Source organism: Genypterus blacodes, unplaced genomic scaffold, assembly GCF_046128005.1.
Source record: "Genypterus blacodes isolate CSIRO-AG114 ecotype Tasmania unplaced genomic scaffold, CSIRO-AGI_Gbla_v1 ptg000028l_1, whole genome shotgun sequence".
In the NCBI taxonomy this organism is placed as follows: Eukaryota; Metazoa; Chordata; class Actinopteri; order Ophidiiformes; family Ophidiidae; genus Genypterus; species Genypterus blacodes.
The window spans coordinates 2,011,069-2,027,631 of NW_027466841.1; the positions used below are offsets into that span (position 1 = coordinate 2,011,069).

Sequence of the window (16,563 nt, forward strand, 5' to 3'; positions counted from 1 at the left end):
CACCCACCAATGCTGTGCCACAACAGAAAGTGTCCGAAAGTTGACAGCTGCTCACAGACCTGTTGTGTCACCGCCAGGCTCAGGACTTAGTTCATCTCTGTCAGTACTTTCACACACTCACCACCACACACTTGTTAGACATGGGATTCCTTTTGACCAAGATGATGGCGGTCTTTGGTGACAGAGGTAAGACCAATTTATTCACTTAAACCTACACCTGTTGTTCATAAACAGCGTGTGTAGTTTATATGTTCTGATGATCTTAAATTGGAAACAGTATAGTTTGTTTATAAACTTAACTTGAAGCCATCGGTGAACTAGTATTGCTGTTATGAATTGTGACAACATAACCTTAGATAAGGTCAGTACACGCTATCTTATCTGTGTCCACTTGTCTTGTGATGCTACAATCTAGAACAAATTATGTAACCGAATCTCAGGTTGTGTTTGGGTTCAAACTACCTAGATTACGGAGTAATCTGGTTTGTTTTGTTAAAGAGGTATGTGAGCAGGTTAAATGTAACATGATAAACTTTCCCACAGAGCATAAAGTCATCGTTGTGGGTTTGGACAACGCTGGGAAGACGACAATCCTCTACCAATTGTAAGTGATACACCTTGATTTGGCTGCTAGGGTGAAACATGAGAGCACCAGACACATGTGTAAATCGTGTTGTGTTCATATTGAAGCTGCATTAATGAAATTGTAGTTTTATTTGATCTCTGACGCTCCTCTGAGATTTACTCTGTAGTGTGTTTTAATGCCACGCTCATGTCTTCTCACCTTCCCACGTGTCCAGCTTGACAAAAGAAGCCGTCCACACGTCACCCACCATCGGCAGCAACGTCGAGGAGATCGCCATGGGCAACACTCGCTTTCTTGTCTGGGATATCGGAGGCCAGGACAGTCTTCGAGCCGGCTGGTTCACTTACTACTGTAACACAGAGGTAATCATCAAACACTACCTGTCCCACTGCATGCATGTAAAATCTGAGTCTGAAATAATTCAGTACAATTCAAAAGTTCACTGACATACACAATCAACAACACTTAAGTTCCTTAACTCCATACTTTTCTATACTTTTGCTCACAGCTAAAGTTTTGATTAAGGTTTCTTTTAAATTGTCTGTTCCCTGACTGAAACCTATTGAAATTGCACTTAACACCAAAGAAGAGCATTTAAATTAATATATTGATGATGGTTGACACTGGTAGCTGAGCTGCTTATGATCCTTAAGGTCAATGCTTACTGAGCTATTGCACATTAACCCACACTGGCTGGTTGTTATCATAACCTGCTTCTTGTTTTGATAAAGCACTTCACAGTTACATAACCACCATATATCTATAGGCCAATTTATCAACCAATCTGTGCTTAGAACAGCTATCGATAACATGTCCTGAAATGTGTTTGTGTTGTCAGATTGTTATTCTGGTTGTGGACAGCACTGACCGTGAACGACTCACTCTGACCAAAGAAGAACTTCACCGCATGCTTGCACACGAGGTACAAATCTCAGAATGACGCAGCCGAAACTGACAGATGTGAAGTATTTCAGTTGTAATAATTTGGATCTTTATCAGGTAGAGAAATGTAGATGGTAAATCAGAATAAATACTGCAGCAGCCGTGACGTGGAACTCTTTTGTTTTAGACTGGGTGAAGCTCAGATGGTATTTACTTTGACGTATTCACACTGTCAGGGTGACTAATTCACCTCAGACGGAGGAACTGCTTACCAGCCCGTGATGAGACCTGACAAGGAAGTTTCAACATAGTCTGTATGAGTCAGTGCCTTGACACATGGTTCATTTTTTCCGCTGACATTGCTGTTCTCTGTTCTCTGTTCTCAAAAGAATATGTATAGACACGCTAGAGTATTTCCATTTAAATGTTTCACTTGTCTGAATATATTGATTTAAAAAAGGTTGGTAACCAAGTCTCTCTTATTGGGGATCATGTAGGATTTGCAGAATGCAGCTGTTCTGATTTTGGCCAACAAACAAGACATGAAGGGCTCACTGACGGCTGCAGAGATCTCCCAGGGTCTCACACTCGACTCCATCTCATCCCACTCCTGGCACGTCCAGGCTTGCTGCGCCCTAACCGGAGAAGGGTGAGCAGCACTGACACACAACTCTCTCTCTCTCTTTCTGTCATTGTGATCATTGTGTATTAATTAAGCAGCCCTAAAAAATATTTTCTCTAATTTCTCTTAGTCTACCTGCCAGTCTGGATTGGATGAAGTCACAGGTGGTGGTGAACTAGAACAGGAGGCCTGCTGCCTGCAAACTGAGCCAATCCGCACTGTCTGGACTCTTAATTGTGCTTTGAGCAAATTCCTGTGAACATGATGTCCATATGCTGGAGCTCGCCTCAGCACACCAAAGTCTGCAATGGGCCACTCCTCTGCCTCATGTTGGATGGGGATCAAACACACCAGGAAATATGGAGGTCTGATTGTGCTCTACTTGTCTGTTTAGCTGACAAAACTGTGAAAATTGCAGATGAACTCTCAACTGTGTTTTAGGCTGTTCACAGATGAGAGCTTTGGAAAAAGCACCAAGAACTGATCTAACAAGTCAGATTACATTCCATTTCAGTTTCATGTTTTGGCAAGTGACTACAATGCCTGAGACAAACTCAGGTAACCATGGTAACTCAGTTGTAAAGTTTAGTGGTTTACTCCCTCAACACTCAAAACAAATTGTGAGTTATCACAGAAATGTGTTCCAATGTAAATTGCAGTAACAGGAACCCCTGTTTTTAAGAACTATGTCTAAGTACACAAGTGGCAAGTGAGAAGACTCATACATAATACACACACTATCAGTATTTTACAATTGTATATGCTGCCTGCAAGACAGGACAGACCATTTACAGTAATACAGAATGTATATAATCAATATTTTGAAAAAATTACTTGAATTTCTGACTTACTTTTGTACTTTGAAAGTGCAAAAACAATATCAATTTTAGTGCCTCTAAATCTGATAATTCCACAGAGCATAAAGGTAATCAGCAGAGAGAGAGACTAATGTAAAAACGTCTTCATCATATTATTACCTTATTCTTGTATTTAAGTGGGGGAAGAGGTTCACTCTTCCACATAATTTGCCAATGAATTACACAATGATTGATTTAGCTACTTATTTAATGTGGCGAATGAATGTAAATATGACGTGCTGTACAGAGTTTTTGTCTATTTAAAAATGTAAATACGTTGTGTAAAGTATTCTATGAATAAATGTTACCATTGTAAAACGCAGTCGGTGTGATTGTTAGCATTGCTTTTTAGCTTAAAGGAAAGACGAAAGACAAATCAAGCTAAAAGAGGGGGCATCCGGATTTGAACCGGAGACCTCTTGATCTGCAGTCAAATGCTCTACCACTGAGCTATACCCCCGCTGTGAGATCGGAGTGCAGCTGACAAAACTTAATCCACGAAACCGACGCTAATGGACGGAGTGTCTATTTGATATCGTAGATATACTTGCGTTCATGACTGTTACCGAATACAGTTAAATGTAGCCGACAGACGCTGTTTCAATCCCGTAACATGAGCATACAATATATTTTGTACAGCACACAAACGTAATGACGCATGACGTAATGTTAGCTAGCTAGCATTGGAGTCGCGTCTTAGCAAATTAGTTGAATTAACTAGTGAGCGAACAGTAAACGTGTCAAAATAGCCCAAAGAGAAGCTAATACATTAACACTTTCTACGTTTTAATTAAGGAGCTAGCAAGGTATGTCAACGTAGTGCTGCTTCCTGTTTTCCTTCGGGCAACATTAGTTCACTTCAGTGGCTATATGATGTACCTGACCTGTTAGCCTGAGCCAGGGGCGGCTGTAGGCGTTTCGTGGCCCCAGGGGTACCTTTGTGCCCCAACCTATATTAAGTGAAGTCACAGTAAACTTCATGACACAGCTCATCAGACTACTGGTGGGTGTGTGTGTGCGCGCGCGTGGGTGTGCGTAGGCGTGGGCGTGGGTGTGCTCAAGCAGTAAATACTTTTACACAGGACTTTTGAGTTTCTTGTCCGGTTGGAAAATGCCAGAAACAATGAGTTTTAGCTGTTTATATTGAACGGGAATTTTATTAAATAAGATAAGATAAAATGAAATTTTATTATCCCGAGGGAAATTACTGAAATAGAATGTGTGTGAGAGAGGGAGCGAGAGAGAGAGTGAGAGAGAGACCGTCAATCTGAAAGCAAAATTAAACACACTGCTTTTATGGTTATACTGGCCTGACGGGTATAGCAGGTACTTTCTGCATTCAAAATAAATGATGATAAGACTCTCAGCATTACTCAGGTAGCTGGTGGCTGAGTGCTGAGATTTTACTGGCTGGAGTTTGATACTGACGAATGTAGTTGTGAAAGCAGCTGTGTGCCTGGAAACATGGAAGGCTGATCTCTTTACAGCAGGGTGGCGATGAGACCTGCCAGGATATGTTTTCTGACACTCTGACTGGAGCTGGGATGTGCTTTAACCTGTCATGTTTCATATTCAGCGGCCAACCTTAAGCAGCATTGAAGTGTTGTTGAGATGACATCAACATCCAGCATGAACGGTTTTAATTCAATCGGTTTTTGAAGTTGGGACTGTATGCACACCCAGTCATTTAATCCAAAAACGATGTTTGTAAAACAATGTAAAAGAAACTATTCAGTAAAACATGGGATAGATTATATACTGTATTTTCCAAGTTATGTTTGAGAATGATTTGCAGTAATATGGAGAGAATTTAGAAGTTTTAATCTACAATGTGAGTGGTAGAAAGCTATTTTATGAAAATGAGGGGGCACCCAGATTTGGTCTAGAGACCTCTTGATGTGCAGTTAAATACTCTACCACTGAGCTCAACCCCCTCATACTATATCAGATAGTACAAAATCACAAAAATATGGAAAGATGCAGGACTTTTTACGCATCATTAATCGGCTAGTAGGTTGTACATTGTAGTGTGTTCATTCCCCATGCGGCATAGCTCAGAGAACAGTGTGCTGTTACATACGGAGACCATGGTGTAGAGACATAGAGTACTGCAGTTCTGTATCTCAGAGCTTGTGATTTCCCCCCAATTCATCAAACTCTCTTTGTCCGACTCCCCTTTGTGATTTTACTGAGAGGAATTGGTACAGGATTTACCTGATCCACCTCATCAGTGCTCTCTGTGAAAAGTAAGTATGCATAACACATAAATTCTGTGTGTTAACACCTAAATTCTGTGTGTTATCCTACTTATTGACTGAATAGGAATGACAAAACATGGTGAAATTTATGACAATTTATGACCTTGCCATTGTTTGTATCAGGTCAGTATGACTCCTCTGTCTGAAAATTCACGCCTGCTGCTGTGGACGCTGTATGCTGTGTTTACGGTTGGATTAAGGGAAATGGTACTGATTGGATTTCCAGCTGTGATTCCAATAAAGACGCCTTAATTTACTTGCCAAGGGTTGCATGTTTGCGTCTAAAGCAGATAGACATGATGAAAGAGGGAGAGAGAGGTGGTGGAGTCAACCACAGTGCTTGTAAAGTTGCCTTTTTATCAGTTTACTGAAGACAAAAAAAGAAAGCGTTTACAGAATGACTAACTAACTGAAATTAACTAACAAAAAGATTTTGCCGTTTCAAGTTAGCCACACAAGGAAAGTTTTTAGATAGCATGTTTTCAGCACTTATAAACAACCCTCACATGCGAAGATGTCACCCAATGTCAATGCAGCTGGTTTGGACAGAGGGAGGCGCCATAATGCTGCCCAGTGAAACTCCAAGCAGATGCTCCTATTTCTTTGTTTATCTCTCAGAATTAGGAGAGGGGAAGTTTGGCTGTGATTCCAGAGGATTCCACCACACTCCCAAAGACAGGAACTCATTCTGGAAATAGAAAAGGGAAACGTAGCTAATAACTCTGATCTAATGATCGGGCCATTGAAGTCTGTTCAGGATTGTTCTTTTCTCCTGCATGCCCTCATCAGTTGATCCCTCTGTCTTATAATCACCATGGCAACAGAACAGCAGTGAGGAGGAGAGAAAGGGTGTAGACAGAAAGAGGGTGTGTGGAGAGAGTAAGATTTAGAGGGAGGAAGAGAGTGGTGAGTGGGGCGAGAGTAGGATACGGAGAAAACTGTTTTGGAAAGAGAAGAAGAGGACGAGAGCACTGTTTTGACTTTTGACTTTGTTTTTTGGTTTTCGGCGCTGACCATGTGCTTCAGTTTGGTGATGCTTCTCTTCTGTCTCTCCCAAGCAGAGCTGGAAGGAGTTTGGGCTCAACAGCAAACAGGTGAGTTGTCCATCTGCTCGTCACTGTTAGCGTCCCCCCACCCCATCCCCCAGTGTCCATGATGCTGCTTTAATTTTATGACTTTATCTCAAGGTGTTGCCTCCTTTAACGATCTATAAAGTCACACACAAGCGCTTATACTTGAAGATGTAGCGAGCTGCCCTTCTTCTGCAGTTTCTGTACCATTTTCCGTTTCCTGTGTTACCTAAACGATTGCATTGCCGTTTAACTATGATCACAGTGTGTGTGTGTGGTTGTCCAACTTTCTGCATATTTGGCTTGTTTCAGTATCTGTATTAGTTTTTGCACATGTACTGTTCTGAATGTGGTACTGTCGCTATTTTGAATTACTGTAAACCACAGTACGTCTGTAAGAACCTTTATGAAGCAGAGAATGGGCATACCATGCCTTTTTTGTTTTATGCAGAAAAGTGAATGACCCATTTAACAATAAAGTGAACCATAAAAATACCCTTTTCCACAAGCATGCCACTGAGTCTAAACAACAACCCACAAACAGCCTTGTTCAGGTTTAAAATTAGATTTGTACTTTTTCTCCTTTTTGCCTCCGTGCTAGAGTTTGGAACAATCTTAGGAGGCTTTGTTCTCTGAGGGGACAGTCAGGGAGGATGTGGATTTGTATTTGTGCACATTGATGGATGTAATGCCGTAGATGATCTGGGATGTGGAGGAGTGAAAAGGGTAAGAGGTGTGTTTGGGGAAATTCATCACGTGTTTCTTACATTTGTCTGCTTTGATAAATCTGCCTCCTTGTATGAAGTCTTTTGCTGTTTGCTTCCCATGAATCCCATCACTCACACCAATACAGTGCTCTCGCTTCCTTGCACTAGCAGTACATGTTGTCAGTGACTGGAGATAATTTTTACGTGAAAAATTAATAACAACTGACTGTGTTCTACGGCATCTTAGCTCATAACTGATAACCTTAGTCGCTCTTTCAAAACAGCATCACACTGTTTAAATTAAACATTACTCCCAGCGACTCCTCGTTATCTGACACAAAGAAATGTGTTACAGATAAAGCAGGACCACAAAATAATGTGCTCGAGGCGCCCAGCTGCACTATGCGCTTGCAACACAGGTCAGCTGTGGGTGTAAACCGTACATACACTCCTCTCCTTTGCCTGGTTTGGTTACTAATCTCACTTGTCATTCAGTGTTATATACTGTTCGTTTTTTTTTACATGAACCTCGGCCCTTAGAGAGCCATCTACACCATCTAAACCAGATTGTGAAAACACGGAGCCCTGGGATGAAAATGAATTGTGTACCGGGGGGATGACCTCAGCATTGGCTTCTTGTCCCTCGTCCTGCTGAGAAGTTTGCTTAAGAAATGGCTTGTAGCGGATCCAGGCATTTTGGAGCTTAGCATGAACTGGAAGAAAGACAAACATTGTTCTTCAAGATTGGATATTGGATCGGATGTTATTGTCTGTAAGGGTCAGATTGATTCTTGTTGTATAGAGGTCATGTTGAACTTGACGGGCATGGCAAAAGTTACAAGGAGTTCACGAACAATAAACTCCTACCAATGAAAACTGAGTCAGTCACTGGGGTAACAGGTCCCTGCCAACTCTCTGCAACTTATTCCTAGAATTCTGTTGAGATCTGGAATGCAGTTGTATGGGAACTGCTTGCCTGGACTGCGTCTCTGTGATTGATTTCCCCTTATCAGACAATGAAAAGCTGGAATAATCTGTTTGCCCAATCCGTGCAGAGATCGTGTTTCCACACACGAGAGGAGCTAATCAGTGCACCCCTGTTTTCTTAAAAGGAGGCTAATGAACACGATTTGGATGTTTCTTGTCTTTATCATTGCGTTTTGAAATATAAGTTTGTTCAACCTTTAGGCATGTTAACAATTGAATTCTCAGTTGTTTTTAGTTTTTTAAGGAGGTTCCCCTCTAAACCACTAAATGCCATAGAAACTGCTGCAGTATATCAGCAATTCCTCTATAGGCCAAAATAAATGTGACTGCAGGAGTAGCTCTTAACCCTAACTCAATATGTTATGTCTGTAAGGTGAATAATATGGGAACGTTAAGTTAAAGAGGCGTTAGTATGCAAGCACACTTCTCTCAAACATGAATCACTCTGTGTATTTCCAAAACATAGTTGGTTGTGTATATTTCCGCTTAATTATCTGCAATGACGTGTATTCAAATGACCCTGAGGAGCTGTAATTCAGCCATACTCCTGGAAATGAACTATTGGTGTTTATCATGGGTGCTGTAGAAGAGTCTATGCCAGCTCCGTCTCCCTGCAGGAAAGGGTGTGCCCTCTGAGTCGCTCTGTGCTGACCACTCACTGAAAAAAGCATGGAAATGTTGTGGTTTGGTCGCTCTAACTTAAGTGACTGGGCAGAGGTCAGTTAAACTGTCTGAAGCCATCTGCTGTTTTGTTGCTTTAATCTGGAAGAATGTTTTCTCTTATGTCTGCCATCCTCTTCATCAACGCTGCGCTCATTACCTCATCTTTTTATTTCGAGGTTCAGTTGAAGTTGCTGTTTTGGACTTGGTCGAGGGGGACTGAATCAATTTTCTTATTTACTCTTCAGTTTGACAGCAACATCATCTCAAATCTGGTACATTGACGTACAGTAGGATTCAAACTTGGCAGGTCGCTGCGATGGAAGTAATTATCTATTATTAATAAATTAGACGCCGCCTTGTTCATGTCCTCAAGGAACAGATGTACAAAACATACCAAAGCACATAAGATTCACCACTCAGGCATTCTCCCTTTGCAAGTTAGGCATATTTTGTTTACATGACATAAAACATACAACTTCAAATCTGATGCTGAATTGGAAGAAGGAAAATGGCAATTTTATTATTTTTCATGGGAACTACGGCCATTTAAATCAGTCCTGTATTGATATAGTGTTGGTCTCAGTATTTACTTTGTATATCACATTTGTTGTCTTACTTCTGTGTTGTTGCTACTCGGCTGGTGGCCAGTGAATAATTTTAATGGGGGTTTTTTATAGGACAAGGCAAGACAATGTGACTCCTCTCATTGTTGGCTAGGGGGCCGATGACCAGTTTAGATAAGCCATAATTTAATATTGCTTCACTGTTTGCATGTTGAAACCACAATTTAATTATCTTCCACAATATCAGCCACATTATCTCTGCACTGACCTCATAGATGCCAAAACAGGGTGGATTCATTACTCAACGATCAAGCATTGAGGTTCAACATATTAAGTATAATTAATGTTTTGACGCACCCATTAAGCAAATGAAAGGGTGGAGAAACACTCGGACACGTGTGTATTTTTAGCTCTGTATGGGGTTCGGGCATTAAGGTTGTCACTTCAGTGGAGGGTATTTAAGACGTAGAATAGTTTGAACCCGGTGTAACGTTTAGAACAGACAACAAAAATCCCACACAGTATGAACTCTGAAGGTTTGGCACTGAACATTGCTGAGGGACAGGCCTGGATCCTCCCACACACACTGTAGAGAAATGTGGGCATCAAACCAACATTAACTAGGACTTTACTGGCATAAAATAAGATGTATTCAATTTTTAACACATCAAATTGAATATTCTAATCATTATTTTCATGTTGAAAGTCCATTGTTCTGCTGAGGAAACTTTGTATTGAGTTTAGGCTGCATGTTAATGCAGTCTGTTTAACAATGCACATCTGTTAAATGCAGTAAGAAAGGATTTAGTTGTAGGTTGTTAATTTTCTCATTAACAGGCTCATGAAAGTAGGAGATAAAGTGGGAGGTATGAGAGTGTCTGCATGCTACAAGGCTCTTTGTGATCATAGTTGTTTAAATCATATATAAAATGCATCTTTCAGGCAGAGCAGCTCAGCAGGAACTGTGTCTTCTTTTGTTAATTTGTAGCGTAATAGGTGGAGGGGATGTGAAGTCCTTTCATAGGCAAACCATCTTTTCTGGCACACACCCTTGACATGTTCTCCACCACAAACCCTTTTTAATTAAAGTGTGCTGTTAAACTTTAAAGCAATTATCTTTGAATCTCAATAATAAATGAACTAATCGAAGTTGATGTATTGTTTTTGTTTAAAACCAACAATCTCCTATCAGGACTGGACAAGGAACAAAAATGTGTACTGGCACAAATGAGAACATGAAGTAAGAGGAATCCTTTATTGTTCCCATTTGACTGTCAGCATTCAGCCTCTGTGCACAAACAGAAATATGAAGCCACAACTCAAATTCCCAATTCGATCCGACCTTTACTTTTATATTATGAGATAATGTCATGCTACACAGCTGTTTAACAACAGAAATTGCACTTTGCACGGTTTGACAGCAGGAAAATATATTGGAATAAGGTGCAGAGCTCGAGTTAGTCACACAGCTGTTCTGGTCTCCAGCTCTCTGCCGCGCTCCATGTACTCCTACTTCCAGGTGCGTGTTTTCAACAGTTAGACATTTGTTCAATCAAACCAAGCTGCAAAGCCACTTGACACTGCTGTAAACTGGAGGCTTAACACGTGACACTTTAAAACGACGTGCTGGCCAATCTGCTTCAAACTTGAAAGTTTAAGATACAAAATCACCTCATCTAATGACGAGTCGTGCTCTAGTTAGGTACAGAAGCGCCCATGGTGCCATTGTTGTCCCTGGGGACTTTGAACGCAGCATCAGTGGGCAGGCAGAAGGAGAAAGTCTTCAACAACGCGAAGAACTAACACATTCAACATGTTTAAATGGAGCATTAACAAATGTTTGAGCCCGAGCATGCTAACCGTGCCAGTGGGAGGCCCAGTAGCGTGACTCTGCTCATTTTGATCTGCTCGGTACCAACGAATCCCGACAAGAAAACACCGGAGCAACAGAGACGAACTCTTGGCGGCAGCTCGGCTGACCGCGGCTTGGTCCAGTGCTTCTGTCGGGGACCGAACGTAACGGGGTGTTCTCTTTGTTTTTTTTCCGGTGGGATCGCAGTCTAGAGGCGACTCCCGTCTGTAGGTCACTGAAAACAAAGAGGGAAAAACAGCAACCGTTACGTACAGACAGGTAACCAGATCTTAGGGTTAGAAATGTTCCCCGCGAAATCCTGTCCGACCAGGGGAGTTATATAGTTTGAGTGACGTCACCACCACGACGCAACGTGACGTGGGTGAAAAGGCTTATTACCGTAAATATCCCAAATAAGACTTGCGTCTGAAGTTTGATAATCACGAATAAATAGCAAGTAACGCAATCAGTGGTCATCTAACTGTGATATTCATAGAAACTTGTAATTTACGAGTACAATTGTAGTAATTTTTAAAATACTGATGGAGATACTCTGACAGATAAGCAAGCATGTACTCACTGCCTCAGTCAGAGAAGAGGACACACTGAAACTTGCCACAATAGATGGTTTTGGCCACCTTAAACATGTCTCACACGATGATGTCATTCAGCGACTGTTTGTTCCCAGCAACTGTTTCACTTTTTTTTTTTATCAAGCTGCATGTGGAAAAAGAGGAAAATCTGATTGGCAACCATTAAGTTAAACACATTTGTCCTCGCTGTTGTACTTTGCAAATGTATTGTAAAGACGTTCAATATAGTTCTGTAATATTTTGAATCATCAGCCATTTATGTCTTCTCAAATAATAGGTTTCAGTTTCAATATATTAATCATTAGACATCACGGCTACATTAAACTTGGGACCTCGTCCTTAAATAACTATCTCACACTGAGGTGCAGTTATCATAAAAGCATTTAAACCACATTTGTCTGTGTTTTAGGTACAATCATGAGAAATGAGTCTTGGAAGTTCTGCTCGGGATTCCTCTTGCTTTTTTAAATACAGATGTGTCAATGACTGAGGCTAAGTAAGGACAAAGACATCCAGGTCCACATCCAGCTCTTGGTATAAATGTAGCAGCCATTCATTTTCCATGCTCCGAAGGGAATCACTGTAGCGCTACAATAAAATCCTAACAAGAGGACAGTAAGTCTCACTATGTGGCTTTGAATGTGTAGCGTGAAAGAAAGACAAGCCATCAATTAAAACACCCCAAACTTGACACAAAACCTACCTACCTCACTTTGCTTACCATACATGGTTACAGTGTTTGTTGAATTTGACAGTTCCTTCCGTTGCTTGGTAAATGTTATTTACATTGTATATTATCTGGATCAAACACAGTTCAGCACACCTAACTAACCCGTTTTTACCTTATTTTGGACAGGTGATTGGTACAGTGTGACCTCACAACAATATGAGGAGTCAACTGGAGATGACAGCCCGGCCAACAGAGCCCAGAGGTCGTCTTTAGGCCACTCTCGGATAAGCAGGGCGGTCCCGGGTGGAGGACTAACCATCGACACCCTGCCAGACAACATGACACGCGTAGTGGTGAGGGCTACGCCGCAAGCTGGATGTGACTGCAATAGCTTGTGACATTTATTATGATTTTGGCTTTGACATGTTTGATTTGTTTTAGTTGGAGTTGAACACTGCCCTCTTTTGGAACAGAGAAGTTACTCTTTTCCACTTACTTAGAGAAACCTGTCAGGCTATGGTGTGACTGTACGCAGAGTGAACTGGGATGACACACTCACTGAACATAGTCCCACCATTTCCAACTACTAATCTACTGTTTCTACATCTCCTCTGTTTTTTTGTTTGTGTCTGTAAGGAGGATTCTGGCCAGTACTACACATGGAGTAGGTTTGGTTCTGAGGACCAGCGCACACATGAACTGTGGGTGGACATGAATGACCTCCGACACGGTCAAGTTAGAGTGCATGGCATTCTTTCCAATTCACACAAACAAGCTGTGGTGAGTCTCTTTCACACACTCCCTGTCTCTTTGTTTGTTTGATTGCAGAGGGGGTGTAGCTCAGTGGTAGAGCATTTGACTGCAGATCAAGAGGTCCCTACTTCAATTCTGGGTGCCCCCTGTAATAATGCAGAAGGTCATTTTCTTCAGACTCACACATTCTAATGAATATGTGTAGTTTGTCTTTGCCATGTTGTCTTCAAAGGCTCAACAAATGGCTTCATCCTGCTATTATGTTGGTCATTCACTCTAGAATCAGTATGGGCTGGTGTTGCCTACCAAAACTGATATTACTCAAGATCCTTTGTAAGTCATCTGTATTGATGTTAACGCATAAGGATTGGGAGTCCACTATGAAAATGGGATCAGCACCGATCAGGCGTTACAGGTCCAGCAGAGGCTTCATCACCGGGGGCCTGTGTATCCAAGCTATTTTACATGAGGGCGCAGGTGGACTGTGTAATATAAGGCAAACTATCAAGGGTCGGCAGTAATGTAATTATGCTATGATGTGTTCTAAATGGAAAAAGCAGAAACGAAAAACTTTAAGTGTTCCCCACGAGGAATGATGGTCACAGTTTGGACCAAGAGAATGAAAATCAGCATCGTAACAAAAACAGATGGCCTGTGAAGTGTTCACCCCCAAAATGATCTTCTCATACTCACTGACCTCCTCCCTCACAACCTAGTTTATCCCACTCTCACGCCAAGTTGTGTCTGTGCTTAAATTAGATCATTGCTAAATAGTTACATCACACTGCATATTGGAACAAGCGTGTAACACAGACAGGCTGGTTGCATGTGAGAGAGGTGGCGCCAGAGTGTGTAAGTATACACAGAAATGTGTACTCACTGATGACACTGAACAAAGAGCGCTGCGAAACAATAATCAGCCTGGAGTCAAATTGTGTATAGGGGGTATAGCTCAGTGGTAGAGCATTTGACTGCAGATCAAGAGGTCCCTGGTTCAAATTCGGGTGCCCCCTCATTTTAATGAATTATTATGCATTGTTTACAAAAACTCTATCACTTAATGAAGTATTTGCAATCATAAAAGACGTAAGGCAATACAGGCAAAGTCAATATAGCATTTCTACTTGTTCTTTATCCCATAATGCAATGCTTGCTTGCCTTATCCCTCTCCAAGGACTGATGTGGGCCAAGGGGAAGGACTTCTGGAGGACTGTCACATGTCACATAATTAAACAGAAGGCTGCAATCTGGAGAATTATGGAAATAAATAGAATATACAGCTGATATCGGACAATCTCTCTCTCTCTCTGCCTTCCCACAGAAAGTTGCCCTGTCCTTCGATTTTCCTTTTTACGGACATTACCTGAGGCAGATAACCATAGCAACAGGAGGTACATTCATGTTTGTGACAGATGTTCAAGTGACCTTTAAAAGAACTGTGGACCATTTGTTGTTCAAGGTAACAAGTAATGCTCAAGTCTTGCATATTTGTCCATCTGGCCATGTTCAGGGTTCATATTCATGGGGGACATAACTCACCGTATGTTGACTACAACACAGTACATCGCCCCTCTAATGGCTAATTTTGACCCCAGCTTCTCTAAAGACTCCACAGTGCAATACCTGGATAACGGTAAGCTATAAGCTGATATTTGAACTTGTTGTCCTTGTTTGTAAAATAGTGTTCGCTCCATTGACGATTTCACATTTGCTTTCCACAGGTGAGGTGTTTGTAGTACAGTGGGAGAGGGTCAGACTCCAAGGCAAAGAGTCAATAGGAGCCTTCACCTTCCAGGCAGCTCTTTACAAAACAGGATCCATCACATTCAACTACAGAGATGTGAGACACACACAGCACTGCCATAACCTGTCAAATCACATGCTTTCTGCGTGATTTATTCACAGTTACGGTCTCTTTCTGTTGATCAGATTCCACTGCCAATAGATTCGATCAGTTCAGCTGACCATCCCGTGAAGGCCGGTTTGTCTGATGCCTTCATGGTCACGTCACCTTCCTCTCACTCACCAGGTAAGCGGTAATGTTCAGTCTTCATAGGCTTTAGTGAAACTGTTCTTGAAACCTATAACCCTGAGATATATCTGATACAGATACTCAACGAAGGACACTGTTTGAGTACCACCGGGTTGAAATTGGCACTGCAAAGATCACAAACTTCTCCGCTGTTGAGTTCACTGCACTGCCTAGTAAGTTATCCATGTCCATTCATTCATCAGTGGGAGAAATCAAAAGGTATCATGATACTCTGAGTTAAATCCCTCTTTTCTTACCTCTCTCTGTGTTCATATCTGTCACGTTGTCGCAGCTTGTCTGCAACACGACAACTGTGAGCTCTGCCTCTCATCCAACCAAACCACTGGATGTAGCTGGTGTCACGTACTCCAGAGGTCAGTGGAACAGTCGGGTGTCCTACATGTTATGGGAGCGACATTTTAGCTGCAGTTAATATACATTTTGTGTGTTTTAGGTGTTCAGATGGCATGGATAGACACCGACAGGAATGGTTGGACTATGCCTGTTTGGAGGAGGTACTACAGGACATCAAGACTGAATCTGTTGTTTTTCTGTTATAAACATATTATATTATACATATATTTAGGTGTAACCCTCTCACGTGTTGTGTGTGACAGAGCAAAGAAGCGACCTGTGAGGATTACTCCAGGGGTGACTTTGACAGCTCCATTAGTCCATCTATCACACCAGAGACCATGACGTCTTTGACTCCTTCACAAAATGGCTGTGAAAATGATGGTGAGTCCATTCTTGAGTTGAGTTTTTCGTGAGTTAAGACATGTATGAAGCATTATGTTGACAGTGGTCACGTGTCTCCGTTTTGTCCGTAGATCTGAAGACAGATTCTTCGCCACGTAGAGAAGGGTGGGCCAACATGGGAGTGATAGCCGGCGTAACAGTGTGTTTGGTCTTAATCTTGGCTTTGATACTGGTCGCTCTTTACATCAACTGCCATCCTAACACGGCATCACCACTCTACCTCATCCAGGTAAGAGTTGCATTCGTCCTCCATCTGTCCTGATGGGAAACAACCTGTTGCACACATCTGTTCATTCTTGCTCATTTGTTAAAGATTTTTCCCCCCCTCTGTGTTTCTTTTATTTAGCGACGCAAGAACTACTGGCCCTCATTCAAGTTTCATAAGAAAGGGTTCCAGCCTGGTTACACTGAAGTGGAAGGGGAGGGTCATGAGAAAGACAGCATTGTTGAAGCTGGACCGTGTTGAAACAACAGAAAGAGCCTTGGATACCTAAGTGGAGATAGTTGTCTTAAACAAACTTCCCCAAACTTTCAAACATTCAAATTCCCAATCCAGTGTAACTTTTTTATACAGTTGTATAACTTTTAAGGTGCTTATCAACCCTTCTCAAAAAGGTCCAGACATTGTTGCAACAGTTTGTTTAGACTATAGCTGAATATGGTTTATATAAGTTATTTTCTTTTATTGTATTTCTGCTGAATAAATGAT

The 16,563-nt window shown here is 41.6% G+C and overlaps 2 protein-coding genes and 3 non-coding genes across 5 annotated transcripts; 4 read left to right on the forward strand and 1 right to left on the reverse strand.

Annotated features, from left to right (window-relative positions):
* The first annotated feature begins 26 nt into the window (after positions 1-26).
* On the forward strand, positions 27-3,265 carry arl5c (ADP-ribosylation factor-like 5C). Its single transcript, XM_076144130.1, has 6 exons — positions 27-186; positions 544-604; positions 801-948; positions 1,425-1,508; positions 1,966-2,117; positions 2,221-3,265. Exons 1-6 carry the CDS (start codon positions 141-143, stop codon positions 2,267-2,269), a joined length of 540 nt encoding a protein of 179 aa, XP_076000245.1. The 5' UTR covers positions 27-140; the 3' UTR covers positions 2,270-3,265.
* Positions 3,266-3,335: 70 nt separating this feature from the next.
* Positions 3,336-3,407, reverse strand: trnac-gca (transfer RNA cysteine (anticodon GCA)). Its single transcript has one exon. It is a non-coding gene; the product is annotated as a tRNA-Cys (tRNA).
* A 2,691-nt stretch (positions 3,408-6,098) lies between these two features.
* LOC142993486 (plexin domain-containing protein 1-like) lies at positions 6,099-16,503 on the forward strand. Its single transcript, XM_076144241.1, has 13 exons — positions 6,099-6,299; positions 12,497-12,663; positions 12,947-13,090; positions 14,385-14,454; positions 14,574-14,696; positions 14,785-14,903; positions 14,993-15,092; positions 15,173-15,268; positions 15,388-15,469; positions 15,550-15,610; positions 15,713-15,833; positions 15,926-16,083; positions 16,201-16,503. The coding sequence occupies exons 1-13, from the start codon at positions 6,221-6,223 to the stop codon at positions 16,318-16,320; spliced, it is 1,440 nt and encodes a 479-aa protein (XP_076000356.1). The 5' UTR covers positions 6,099-6,220; the 3' UTR covers positions 16,321-16,503.
* On the forward strand, positions 13,140-13,211 carry trnac-gca (transfer RNA cysteine (anticodon GCA)). The gene has a single exon. It is a non-coding gene; the product is annotated as a tRNA-Cys (tRNA).
* trnac-gca (transfer RNA cysteine (anticodon GCA)) lies at positions 14,005-14,076 on the forward strand. Its single transcript has one exon. It is a non-coding gene; the product is annotated as a tRNA-Cys (tRNA).
* Positions 16,504-16,563: the final 60 nt, after the last annotated feature.